We start from the raw sequence: 14,497 nt of genomic DNA on the forward strand, positions 1-14,497 counted from the left end.
ATATTTAATATATTATTATTTGAATTTTAAAGTTTATATATATATATATATATATATATATATATATATATATATATATATATATATATATATATATATATATATATATATATATATATATACATATATTTGCACAGCAAGGCCAGGTGGCGCGCGGGAGAACTCCCGCGCAGCCGTCCTGGCCAAAGGATTGGGCACGTGTACTGAGTACACGTGTCCAATCCGGGACGTGTATTTAAATACACGTCCCCAATTGTATTTATTTATAAAAAAAATAATATATATGTATTTAACTCCCGCGCAGTACACAGTTGGACACGTGTACGTAGTACACGTGCCCAATTGGGGACGTGTACTACGTACACGTCTCCAAATGTAATTTTTTAATATTATTTTTATATATTATATATATTATATATATATATTTAATATATTATATATATTTCATATAAACCCATGCAACCCAGAACGTGTATGCACTGCATGTACTGCATGTACACATTGCTAAACCCTAAGACCTAAAACTAAAACATAAACTATAAATTAAAACTAAATATAAACCCTAAATTTAAATCATGACACTAAGTATAAGTATATATACTATACTACCCTAACCCTAAGTATATGTACTATATATTATTTTGAATTTTAAAATGGCGGCGCGCGGGAGACGTGTAATTAAAATACACGTCCCCCATTGTAGAAATTTTATTTAATTAAATATATATATATATATATATATATATATAAATATAATTTAACAACGTAAAAAATTGGTAGGGTTTAGGGTTTTAGTTTCTTAGGGTTTAGGGTTTAAGGTTAGGATTTTTGTTTTTAGTGTTAGGAATTTTATTTTTAGAAAGTGTAGGATATTTTTGTTTAAGGCCGGGTTTATGGTTTAGGGTTTAAGGTTAGGATTTTTGTTTTTAGTGTTAGGGTTTCTTTTTGTAGAAAGTGTAGGTTTTTTTTTTCTTAGGGTTTAGGGTTTAGGGTTCGTTATGGTTTAAGGTTAGGGTTTGGTTTTAGAAAATGTAGGATTTTTTTTTTTTTTTTTTTTTTTTTTAAGGATCTAGGATTAGGGTTTAGGGTTTAGGGTTTAGGGTTTTACTTTCTTAGGGTTTAGGGTTTAAGTTTATGATTTTTGTTTTTAGTGTTAGGAATAATTTTTTTAGAAAGTGTAGGATATTTTTGTTTAAGGGTTTAGGGTTTAAGGTTAGGATTTTTGTTTTTAGTGTTAGGGTTTCTTTTTTTAGAAAGTGTAGGTTTTTTTTTTCTTAGGGTTTAAGGTTCGTTATGGTTTAAGGTTAGGGTTTGGTTTTAGAAAATGTAGGATTTTTTTTTATTATTTTATTTTTTTTAAGGATCTAGGATTAGGGTTTAGGCTTTAGGCTTTAGGGTTTTACTTTCTTAGGGTTTAGGGTTTAAGTTTATGATTTTTGTTTTTAGTGTTAGGAAAAAAGTTTTTAGAAAGTGTAGGATATTTTTGTTTAAGGGTTTAGGGTTTAAGGTTAGGAATTTTGTTTTAGTGTTAGGGTTTCTTAATTTAGAAAGTGTAGGATAATTTTTTTTTTTAGGGTATAGGGTTTAAGGTTTAAGGTTAGGAATTTTGTTTTTAGTGTTAGGGTTTCTTTTTTTAGAAAGTGTAGGATATTTTTGTTTAAGGGTTTAGGGTTTAGGGTTTAAGGTTTAAGGTTAGGAATTTTGTTTTAGTGTTAGGGTTTCTTTTTTTAGAAAGTGTAGGATTTTTTTTTTTTTAAAATACACGACCCGAAATGTATTTGCATGCATAAAAAAAAAAAAAAAAAATATATATATATATATATATATATATATATATATATATATATATAATTTAACCACATAAAAAAAAATACAAACCCATGCAGCCTGGGTTTAAAAAAAAATACCGTACATATAGCTAAACTTTACGCGCTAAAAGTAAACCGTAAACTATAATTTAAAACTAAACCCTAACCCTAAAATTAAACTCTAACACTAAGTATATATACTATATTAAACCCTAAATAAAAAATAAAAACTAAAACCTAACCATAAAATTAAACTCTAACCCTAAGTGCATAGACTATATATAGCTATAAACTATAATCATAATTAAGGGTACGTACTGTATATAGTCATAAACCCTAACCCTAATCCTCGTGATTTAATATATATATTTAAAAGTATACAATAATAACACATGAAAAATATATTGACATTATTATTCATAAAATGTAAAATCAATTAAATTATAACCCATAGCTTTAAGTGTATATATTATATATACCTATACAACATAAAACTCAAACCCTAAGTGTATATACTATATATAGCGATAAACCTTAACCCTAAGTATATATACTATATATAGCTATAAACCCTAACCCTAAGTGTATATACTATATATAGCGATAAACCCTAACCCTAAGTATGTATACTATATATAGCTATAAATCCTAAGTTTAAGTGTATATACTATATATATCGGAACAATCTAATTTTGAACTGCTCATGATTTAATATATATATATATATTTAAAAGTGTACAATAATGACACGTGAAAAATATATTGACATTATTATTCATTAAACGTAAAATCAATAAAATTATAACACATAGCCCTAAGTGTATATATTATATATACCTATAAACCCTAAAACCCAAACCCTAAGTGTATATACTATATATATCGATAAACCATAATCCTAAGTATATATACTATATATAGGTATAAACCCTAGCCCTAAGTGTATATACTATATATACTATATATAGCTATAAACCCTAACCCTAAGGGTATGTACTATATATAGCCATAAATTTATGAGGGACTAAAGTATAAGTATTTAATTCATTATGTAGCGCAGAACTCTAAAAATAATTGCATTTACTATATATAGACATAAATAAAAAGGTTACTGTATATAGTTTCTAAACCGTTTACATGCATGCATATCTATATATATAGTATTAATTATAGGTTTTTTAACTTTGTTATGTTTAAATATTTTTTTTCTTTGGTGTCTAAACGTAGATGGTGTACAAAACTAAACCCTAATTTAAACTATTTGGTTTAATTATATATTTAGCACCAAATTTGTTTAATTATGCATATAGTACAATATGTAAATTAGGTTAGGGTTTACGTGCTTATTAGTATACTATATATATATAAATAAGGAACCTAAAAAGTATAAATTCCAACCAACAAATATACATATAGCATATAGTACAATATGTAAATTAGGTTAGGGTAATCTACACCGTATTTTTGGATTAGATTTGTATGATTAATAATGTAAGGAGTTTTTTTTTTAATTTCTTTTTTTTAAAATTTTTTTTTTTTTAAATAATTAATACAACACAGAATTTTTTTTTTTAATATATATTTGGCGAATTAATAAATTTTTGACACGTGTATTACTACACGTGTCCATTTGGACACGCATATGAAATACACGTGTCCAATTGGACGCGTGTATTTAAGCACGCGTCCAAAATTAACACGTGTAATAATACACGTGTCCATTTGGACACGCATATGGAATACACGTGTCCAATGAATACACGCGTCCAAAATGGACACGTGTATTAAATACGCGTGTCCAAATGGACACATGTAATAATACACGTGTCCATTTTGGACGGCTGTACAATTTGACACGTGTCATGGGAGACACGTGTCAAATTGGACGCGTGTCTACAGTAACGGGTACTGTAGACACGCGTCAAAATGATAGTATTTTTGTAGTGCATGCTTACGGCTTACCAGCTAACTTTAGTTGTTTTGATACACTGATTAGGTCCCATTTCGCCCATGAAAGGAGGATCAAAAGTCTTGGAGAACTTTTACCACGTTCCAGGAAACGAAGAAAAACTTGGTATTGGTTCCTCAGGTTATCTTATGTGGTTTATCCTTGCAGCAAATCTTCTTGGACTTCCTGCCATTTCTGTGCCTGTGAGTGTTGTGTATCTTTTTCGTAAGAATCCTATCTGGTGTGTTCAACTTCAGGCACTCAACTTTCATCCTTGGTAAATAAAAAATGAGAGAAATAGACTTCGACCTCCATCACCAATTAAGAAATTTCCATTTATCTTACAACTTGTGTTGCAGCAACTCCCACAAATCTTGATACATTTGGAAGCATAGTCTATAAAAATTTAATATGAAGAATAAGAAAAGGTGAAAAAAAAAAAAAAAAAAAAAGGAAAAGCTTTTGGTTTTCTTAATTGTGTCTCGAGTAGAATGTTGAGTGCTGGATAATTGGAGGAATAACAGATATTGTTTTCGTACATTAAAACAACATATATTGACTCTTGTGATAAGGCACAAAGGTGAAGAAGCTGTACGTGTTGCCTGTTGGTACGCTATATATATATATATATATTTGAAGTCTGGTACAACATATATGGACTTTTGTGATAATTCATTGTGATAGTTATTTAAATAAAACATGAAAGGACAGAAAATTATGTAATTGAAATTCAAATATTGAATTTAAAAAATTGAAAATATTCAACAATATATGGAAATGCGTTATTTGGCTAATATCCGTTTTAAAATAACGGGATAACTGATTGTTGGTAAAAATTACATGTCTACCGGTTGCGGTTATGAGCAAATAACCATAACCACAATCGATTCTATACCCCTTGATAGTGTATGACTCAGTGAATACAGGCACCAGCATGAACAGGACCCGTTGACCATGAATGTTTTTCTTACTCTGCCATCCTAATTCCAATTCTATGTTCTTTTTTCTTTTTTCTATTCAAAGGGGGGAAAGGTTACATAGGGGGACAATTCTATGTTCTTTTATTCGTGGTTACAACTTGCAGCATGCTCCAATTAGATACGACACAAGTAGCAATTTTGTCTCTTATCTGTCTTTGTCAGATCAGTGAAAGCCGACTAAAAACTATTTACATGTAATTAACAAGAGTTGTAACTCTTAACAGTCGGGTGGTTTGAAAAAGCTCTACTTAAGCAACCCAAGCTTATTATATATGGTCGCTTACAGGTTGACTAGCTCTAGAGCTAGCCTTGCATGACTTGGTCGAGAAGAGTTTTCTAAAAAGATGAATGATGGAGATAAAGTTTGGACTTAAAATATTTACTTTGATACTATAATAAATAATCATTTTGTCTTAAAAATTTAAGCAAATAAAAAGAGATTTAATTACACACATAACTAAACACATAACTACACTGCCCCATTCCGTTGCCCTGTTATCATTATTTGTGTGTTTATACTCAAACATGGCTCCTATTTCTTCTAAGCTCTTGCCCTTTGTCTCCGGCAAGAACACATAAAAGAACATCGTGCCCACCACCACGCAAGCACAAGAAATGGCCAGGCTCCAAAAACGTCATTGACACCACCCCACTCACCAACCGGTTCATCGAAATGGCCAGGCTCCAACCTTGGGCCCGTAACCTCATAGGAAAAATCTACGACAAGTAGACCCACATGATGGGCCCAAGCCCAATCGAAAAGAAGGATACATCAGCGCACACAGCCAGAATGCACAACACAATGGCCCACACCGGCTTGCTATCTGAACAGTTGAGAAACATCGAGCCCAAGCCTAGCCCAGCTAATGAGAGGACCATCCCGGCCGAGCCCAAGAACAAAAGGGGCCGCCTTTCGAACCTGTCTAAGTAAAGGGCCGACAGCAACACAAAGGATGTCTTGGCAATGCCCATAATGACGTTAACCCCAAAAAGCTCCTTCTTACTATGAATCCAGTGTCCACACAACCTTGAACACTTCAGGGCTATAGTATATAACGGCGTCGTTCACAGAAGCTTGCATGAAGAAGTTGATTCCTATAGCCGCAACTAGCATCCATCTAATGGGCCTAGAGGGCCTTAACAAAAGCTCCTTCCAAATCCCTTCTCTGTGCCAATTCCTTTCATGGGCCAATTCTGGGCTGGCAGTTGGGCTGCTAACCAAAACCGACACAGCTTTGGTTTTCTCCTCAAGCCTGGATTCAACTTCTCCAACACTGTTTGATATTTTAATCTAAACCTCTTTAGCTTCGTTCATGCGGACTTGCATCGCAAGCCAACGAGGGGGCACCGGCATTGCAATGACACCTAGGCCGATAACTGGTGAACCATAGCCGAACAAGCTTGAAACACTTAAAAATTTCTATGTTCTCGCTAGGGTCTTTTGAGAATGAATTTTAAAATATTCCGACAGTCCTTCTAGACCAAATGGAATGGGAGTCGACCGAGAGAAATAATAAAATGATTTTCCATCAAAATCTCTCGAATTTCAAATTTGAATTTCGAATTTCAAATTTTCAAATGTCCCTCAAAATGCATTAAATTCAGCTGACGCCTCGAGTCTCACACTGGAAACCGAATTGATAGCTATCGCTTTGGTGCCATACTGTTTGCAGAAACCGGATCGATTGAGCTTCTAATAATTGAAACCAGTTGTGGGGACCAAACCAAATGGGCTTCCGGTAGTTGACACCGGCTGGTCCCGATCACTGTGAAGTGTATACAAGCCTACTTCTTAGAGCACTTGTAGTGAACTCGTCAAAATTTCAGCAGATTTTGACGAAAAATACCACTTTTATTATTTTAGCTACTTAATTTTCAAAAGCTCCAAATATCAAACTCTTCAAATATTCTCTACTTTAAAATAAATACTATTTTTTTTTTATCTTTCAACCAGCCAACAAAATACCCAATCCAGACTTCGACCGGACCTAAACCCACTTCCACGGACCCAACCTTCGACGACCAGCGACTTCACGACCGATGGAGGCTCAACGGCCGGTTGTTCATCGCGAACCAGCTTCTTCGACAACCGGTGAGGCTCGACGACCGATGAAGGCTCAACCTTCTCTGCTTTGACGACCGGCTTCTTCGACGACCGGTGGAGGCTCGACTTCTCTGCTTCTAGATCCACCGGAACCGGCTTTCCACGACGACCAGTTTCTTCGACGGCTAGCTTTTCCTCACGGCCGGCATCTTATGGATCGATTTTGCCCTAAATCAGTTTCTCCCTCGATCGATTTCCACGTCTGAGACCAACGACCTTCACCCGCGAAATTGAATAAAATATTGCAAAACAAGAAGAGACGATCGACTTTGCCCTCAACAGACCAGACAAGCCATTTTAGGTCTCACCAAATTTACTGTAGCAGAGACAAGTTTGTTACAGACACAATTTTGATGAAACTCAACTGATTTTGACGATTTCCTCACTTTGACGAGCTCATTACAAATGCTCTTACTCTTTATTTCTCACTCTTTACTCTTACCTTTCACTTTTCAATAGCTCTCTCTCTCTCTCTCTCTCTCTCTCTCTCTCTCTCTCTCTCTCTCTCTCTCGCTGCAACATTTCTCATCCTCTTCTTTTCTTCCTTTCGGTCAAGTCTTCTCGAGATGTCTTCCGAGAGTGAATCCAGCCATCTCTCTGACTCCTACCACGAGATCTCAGACGAGGAGGTCGGAAATGAGGAAAAGTCCCGACCTATAATGAGGAGGTCGTAGATGAGGAAGTCCCAACCAGTAATGAGGAGGTCGAAGAAGAAGAAGAAGAAGCTACAGTCGGTAACCTTACGAGGTTGGTTCCCCACGAGAATTGTCACATGGCCTTACTCTCGGTAGAGAACGAGTGGATCCTCCGACATAACTACGAGATCCCTCCTTCAGTCCATCTTCACTTTCAGGACAAAAGCTCTCTAACCATTAGAGGTGGTGGCGTCACCTTTACCGAGAGGATGTTTTTGGCTGGACTCTGTTTTCCCTTGCCAGAGATTGCTCAAGACTTTCTGATCTATCTTATGGTAGCGTCGAGCCCACTAGTTCCATATTCTTGGAGGTATTTGTTCGCCTCTTTCATCATTTAGAAATCGGTACTCGGGTCTGAGATGAATATTCTCCAATTTTTCAATATCTACCGACCAAAGATGGGTCGGGATGGAATTTTAGAACTTCAAGTCTGCTAGAGTCTGTCATTCATATGGTTGAAAAGTAGCTATTCGAACAACAAAGACTAGGAGAAACAAATCTTCCGAGTTTCCAGGGAGTGGGAATGCCCCTGGAACACTGTGCTCTCAGAGGACCGAATGATCCCTTGGGAATGGATTTCTATGGATGAAAGTCTGACAACACCTTCTAAACTCTCAGATACCGATCAGGATGAACTCCTTAGAATTGTGGATGACGCCAAATGCAATCACGAGACAAGAAACGATTTTGATTGGATTGTTACTGAAGCAGCAATGACTATGTATATGAGTTACAATATCACTAAGAATAAGCAGTATTACGATAAAACGGGGAGATTGAAGCCGAGGAATCCCCCTAAATAGTCTTCCAAGTTAAAAGGCAAGTCTTCTCGAGCTCCTGCTACTGGGGGTGTTCCAAAAGGTGCTTCAAAAAAGAAGGCTTCGAAGAAGCCTCCAGTTGCATCTACGAAAGATAGTTCCAGGCGCCCAACTGCCTCTCTATTGAAATGCGCTCATTCGAGTGGGAAGTCTACCCGTCTGGCTTCCTCCACTAGCCAGGTTACTGTTTCGCATGTTCGGTCAGAAAGTATCCCCGAAGCAACTGGGGTTCTAGTTTCGAGTTCAACTCTCAGGCCGAGATTGACTACAAGGACAGCAGCCTCTCTCCTTCAGGAAAAAATAGAGGTCATAATTGAGTTAGGAAACCCTATCCCTCCTTTTAGGGCTCCCAAGGATGTTGTTAAGCAAGGAGACCAAAGCTCTCCAAGAAGGGCCACGGAAGGGTCTACCAGATAGGTCAAACCGAGTGGAAGTCCACCTTCTCTCCGAGACGAGGAAGGAGATCTCATTATGGCCGAGCAACAAGGGGGAAGCGGAGTCTGACAAAAATATCACTTCAAACGCAAGGGCGATAATTCGTAGAAGGGGAAAGGTTCAAAGAAACAGCGGACCGAGAGGAACGACGACTTCCTACTTAGTCGAATTTCCTTTCCTGCTCGAAGAGCTAACCGCCCGGGGTATGTGCTTCCGGATGACTCTTCTATAGTTCCAACCGCACTAGTCCAAATAAATGAAGGACTTGTTCAGAGGCTCTCTCCTATTCAGGGGGATATTCCCGAAAGGAACGATGCCGAGAGGGCTGTACCTACTTCTCCATTGCTTCAAGGGGAAGATCTCTGTAACAAGCTCACCAAGGAGCTTGACATGTGGTTGATGCTGACTGACACGTGTTGTGGTATGTGGATGCTGGGGAAGGAAACTAGTACAACTCATCAAAGCTTCAAGGCTATATGGAATAAACGTTGTTGTTTATAGTTGTTTGTAAACGATGTCGTTTAGTTTGAATTTCTGTAAGTGTTCAAATAATTTCATTCACGCGGGTCTCTAGGGAACTTGTATATAAGGGTCGAGAGACTTGAGGAATGGGCATTCAAGTTGATTGTAAATCGAATTTGGATCTGGAGGCTGGCTGGCTCCTCGAATTGCCAATTGTTCTTCATGAACCCGAATTGATCAATTTCAGTTCTTCTTCATTTCTCCATTCTTTCTCTCAATTCTTTCTTCTCATTCTTCCAATTCTGTCCTAAATCAGTAACAGACCTTGAGGACTATTACAAGTGGTATCAGAGCCTCGATCCATTGTCTTAATTTTGATTCTGCTTCATTGTTCTACTTCATTGGCGATGACGCAAACTCGATCAACTTCGGCTGAAGTTCGGGAACTATAGGAGGGAATGCAGACGATGCATGTGGTGATTTCAGAAGTACAGGCGGATATGCGTCAGAATCAGTCGGATGTGCAATCTAGCATCCGATCATAGGAGGAAATTCGCCGGATGCAGGAGGAGATGTTCGAAATGCTCAAAAGGCAGGAAGAGCAGCTTCGGCAATTCAACTCGCACTTCAAGTTCAAGGAGCAAGAGCACATGGAAGCTACTCAAGGACAAGGAGATACTAGTAGGAACAACGATCCGATTGTTCAGACGGCAACTACTGGAGGAGATGCGTTCCAGACAAGGCCTCTACGCCTTGTGCTTCCTCGGCTCGACGGAGAGGATCCAGAAGGTTGGTGTTACCGAGCCTCACAGTTTTTTGATTATTACAATATGCCTGAATCACAGAGATTTACAATCTCTAGCTTCAATATGGAGGGAAAAGCCTTAGTATGGTTCCAAGAGTTGCGTAATAGCAATAGCCTGACCACTTGGATTGATTTCCTTAAGTCTATTCAAACTAGGTTCGGTATGAGTCTTTATGATGATCCAATGGAGTCTCTAGTGTCATTAAAGCAAACTGGAAACGTGGAAGAGTATAAATCTCAATTTGAATTGTTGGCTAATAGAGTTGTCGGATTGTTGGAGAATTTGAAATTGAGTTGCTTCCTTGGGGGTTTAAGTGAGGAAATTAAACTACCGGTTAGGATGTTTAAGCCTAAGTCTATGACAGAGGCCTATTCCTTAGCCAAAATTCAGGAGGAATTAATGTCTAATGTCAAAAAATCTTCTAGAAATTCCTGGAGTAGCACTTTGCTTCGAAATTCCAACTTGATTACTAGCTCTTATAAACCTATAGTGAGTCTGCCAGGGCAATCTAAGATGTTCCAGAATAATCCTATATTTGGACAAGTTAAGGGAGGAGATAATAGTAGGGCATTAGTGCTGGTGCAAAAAATCTCTTCTGTACAAATGGAAGAAAGGAGGAAGAAGGGATTGTGCTATTCCTGTGATGCTAAGTGGAATAGGGGACATGTATGTGAAGGTGGACCGAAGTTGTTTTTGATAGAGGAAGTAGAAACTGAGGAGTTAAAGGAGCTTGATGAAGCTACTTTAAAAGAGGTTGAAGAAGAGGTACCTGAAATTTCCTTAAATGCCATTACTGGCACTCCTACACCTAAGACCATGAGAATTGTGGGATAAGTAAAAGGACAACAAGTAATTGTGTTGATAGATTCTGGTAGTACGCATAATTTTCTTGATGAGAATTTTGCTGCTGTTTTGGGACTTAAACCAAAGGGACAAGAAGCTATTGCCAATGGACAGGAAGTTCATAGTCCTGGCAAGTGTGGGGAATTAGCTTTGAAAATGCAGGGAACTGAGTTTTTGGTGGAATTGTACATCTTGCCATTGGCAGGGTATGATGTTGTCTTGGGCATTCACTGGCTCAGAATGTTGGGCGCAATTTTATGGGACTTTGCAACCCTGTCTATGGAGTTTGAGTATACTGATCACAAGTGTGTGTTAAGGGGGTTACAGCAGGGTAAACCTTGGAGTTTGGAGAGTGCTGAGACTTTTTTGAAATTTCCAAACAAAATGGAAAACGAGTTTTTCTTCAATTGTTGGGAAATGATGTTGAGCTGACTGCCGATAAACAGCAAGCTGGAAGACCTGAAGACTTAGCTAGCTTGGAGGAACTTTTGTGCAGCTATGCTGATGTTTTTCGGGAGCCTACTGATTTACCTCCACAAAGGATACATGACCACTCAATTCCATTACAAGAAGGGGTGCAGCTAGTATCCATGAGGCCCTACAGATATCCCTTTTATCAGAAGGGAGAGATTGAAAAGATTGTGAAAGAGCTGTTGGCTTCCGGGGTGATCAGACCGAGCACTAGTCCATTTTCTGCACCAGTTTTGTTGGTCCACAAGGCAGATGGGGCTTGGAGAATGTGCATGGATTACCGCTCACTCAACAAAGTCACCATAAAAGATAAGTTCCCTATTCCGGTTGTTGATGAATTACTAGATGAGTTGTGGGGTTCTAAAATTTTTTCTTAGCTGGATTTGAGATCCGGCTATCACCAGATTAGAGTGGTTGATAAGGATATCCCAAAAACAGCCTTCCGAACACATGAGGGTCACTATGAGTTTTTGGTTATGCCTTTTGGCTTAACCAATGCTCCCTCAACATTTCAAAGCTTAATGAATCATGTTTTCAAGCCTTATTTGAGAAAATTTATCCTTGTATTCTTTGATGATATCCTTGTTTATAGCCAAGATTTTAAGACACATTTATCACATTTGTCTCTTTCCCTAGATCTGCTTAGAGTTAACAAGCTTTTTGCTAAGCGCTCTAAATGTAAATTTGCTTGTAATGAAGTTGATACCTTGGGCCACATTGTATCTGAACATGGAGTTAGGGCAGACCAGGGTAAAATCCAGGCCATGATTGATTGGCCACTTCCTAAAACCATTAAGTCGCTAAGGGGATTTTTAGGACTTATGGGTTATTATAGGAAGTTCATTAGACATTATGGGTCTATAGCAGCACCATTAACATCCATGCTCAGAAAAAAAAAAAAAAAAAAAAAAAAAAAAAAAAAAAAAAAAAAAAAAAAAAACTCTTTTGTTTGGACAGAGGCTGCCAATGAAACTTATAATGTGTTGAAGACAGCAATGACACAAGCTCCAGTCCTAGCTTTGCCGAATTTCACTCAATCTTTTGTTATTGAGTGTGATGCCAGTGGTGTTGGGGTGGATGTTGTGCTGATGCAGAATGGCAGACCTGTTGCTTTCCTTAGCAAGGCTTTGAAGGGTAGGACTTTGCACATGTCCACATACGAAAAGTAGCTCTTTGCTTTGGTGACTACAATCCAAAAATGGAGACCCTACTTGGTCAATCTTTTATAATGAAGACTGATCAGCAGAGCTTGAAATTCCTCCTTGAGCAGAAGGTTGGAAACTCCTTTCAGCAAAAATGGTTAACCAAACTGATTGGGTACAGCTTCCGAGTGGAGTATAAGAAAGGAACTGAGAATGGGGCAGCAGATGCTCTTTCTCGAAGAGAAGGCTGGGATAAAGATGGAATTGAGGATGTGGCAGTAGATGCCTTACCTCCACGAGAAGGATGGGACCAAGATGGGGATGTAAGCATCTCACTCTTGTCCATTCCTACTCCTACATGGTTGACAGAAGTAAAGGAGCATTACCAAACTGATGAAGAGATGCAGGAGCTGTTGTCTAAGTGGAACAACAATCTTCTTGATAGCCAGAAATATGCCTTGAGAGATGGCTTGTTCTTTTATAAGAACCGATTGATGTTGGGAGGGAATCAGCACCTGAAAAATCAAGTATTCCATTATGTTCATTGTGATCCTATGGCCGGCCATTCTGGTTTTGAAAGGACTATGAGGCGTGCTAAGAGGGATTTTTACTGGAAAGGAATGAAAGGGGATTTAAAAAGATTCATTCGAGAATGCTCAGTTTGTCAACAGAACAAGAGTGATAATACTTCCCCTGCAAGCTTGCTTCAACCACTTCCTATACCTACTAGGATTTGGTCAAACATAAGTCTTGATTTTGTGGAAGGCTTACCAGCTTCTCAAGGATTTACAGTTGTCCTAGTGGTGGTGGATCGACTTTCTAAATATGGGCATTTTATTCCTCTCAAACATCCTTACACGACAGTCACAGTAGCCAGAGCTTTTATTACTCATGTGTTCAAGCTACATGGTATGCCCACCTCCATAGTCTCAGATAGAGACCCCACCTTCCCCAGTGCTTTCTGGAAGGAGTTGTTTCGGTTGCAGGGCACCTCATTATGCATGAGCACCAGTTATCATCCCTAATCAGATGGTCAAACTGAGATAGTGAATAAGTGCCTTGAAAACTATCTTCGGTGCTTCACTCACGACCGGCCTAAGCAGTGGTCTTCATGGTTACCATGGGCAGAGTATTGGTATAATACAACCTGGCATGCCTCCATCAAGATGATCCCCTTTGAAGCTGTGTATGGGACTCCTCCTAGCAGGCTTTTATCCTATGTCCCCGGCACAACCACTGTAGATGCAGTAGACGTTCTGCTCAAGGACAGAACTCAACTCATCACTCTACTTCGCCACAACATGAAGCAAGCCCAGCAACGCATGAAAAAATATGCGGATTTGCGAAGGAGTGAGAGGGAGTTCGAAGTTGGACAACAAGTTTATCTTAGGCTTCAACCTTATCGCCAGAATTCTGTGGTGACTAGGCGATCCCTTAAGCTGTCCCCACGGTTTTATGGGCCTTTCACTGTTCTAAGAAGGATTGGATCAGTGGCCTATGAGCTGGACCTTCCACCCTCATCAAGAATTCATCATGTATTTCATGTTTCCCAATTAAAGCTTAAGTTGGGATCTTCTCATTCGGCTGCACCAATTCTGCTGCCTGTTGATGAGCAAGGCATTATCCAACCAGAACCTGAGGAGGTGCTGCTACGTTGCACCTGGCCCAAGAACAACCGTGTTGTTACAAAGTTACTGATCCGCTGGGCAGGCCAATCTCCGGATGATGCCACTTGGGAGGACTACTATGCCTTGAAGAATGCTTACCCCCACCTTGAGGGCAAGTTGTTTTAAAGGAGGGGATAATGTAACAAGCTCACCAGGGAGCTTGACATGTGGTTGATGCTAACTGACACGTGTTGGGGTACTTGGATGCTGGGGAAGGAAACTAGTACAGCTCATCAAAGCTTCAAGGCTATACAAAATAAATGTTGCCGTTTATAGTTGTTTGTAAACAATGTCGTTTAGTTTGAATTTCTGTTAAGT

At 38.5% G+C, this 14,497-nt stretch overlaps 1 protein-coding gene and 1 pseudogene across 1 annotated transcript; one reads left to right on the forward strand and one right to left on the reverse strand.

Moving 5' to 3' along the window:
• Positions 1-5,039: 5,039 nt before the first annotated feature.
• On the reverse strand, positions 5,040-7,136 carry LOC133857561 (polyol transporter 5-like; annotated as a pseudogene).
• Positions 7,137-9,810: 2,674 nt separating this feature from the next.
• On the forward strand, positions 9,811-12,539 carry LOC133857562 (uncharacterized). The gene is made up of 5 exons (XM_062292826.1): positions 9,811-10,881; positions 10,987-11,230; positions 11,296-11,727; positions 12,007-12,120; positions 12,364-12,539. Exons 1-5 carry the CDS (start codon positions 9,811-9,813, stop codon positions 12,537-12,539), a joined length of 2,037 nt encoding a protein of 678 aa, XP_062148810.1.
• Positions 12,540-14,497: the final 1,958 nt, after the last annotated feature.

The sequence above is a fragment of the Alnus glutinosa genome, chromosome 14 (genome assembly GCF_958979055.1).
Source record: "Alnus glutinosa chromosome 14, dhAlnGlut1.1, whole genome shotgun sequence".
In the NCBI taxonomy this organism is placed as follows: Eukaryota; Viridiplantae; Streptophyta; class Magnoliopsida; order Fagales; family Betulaceae; genus Alnus; species Alnus glutinosa.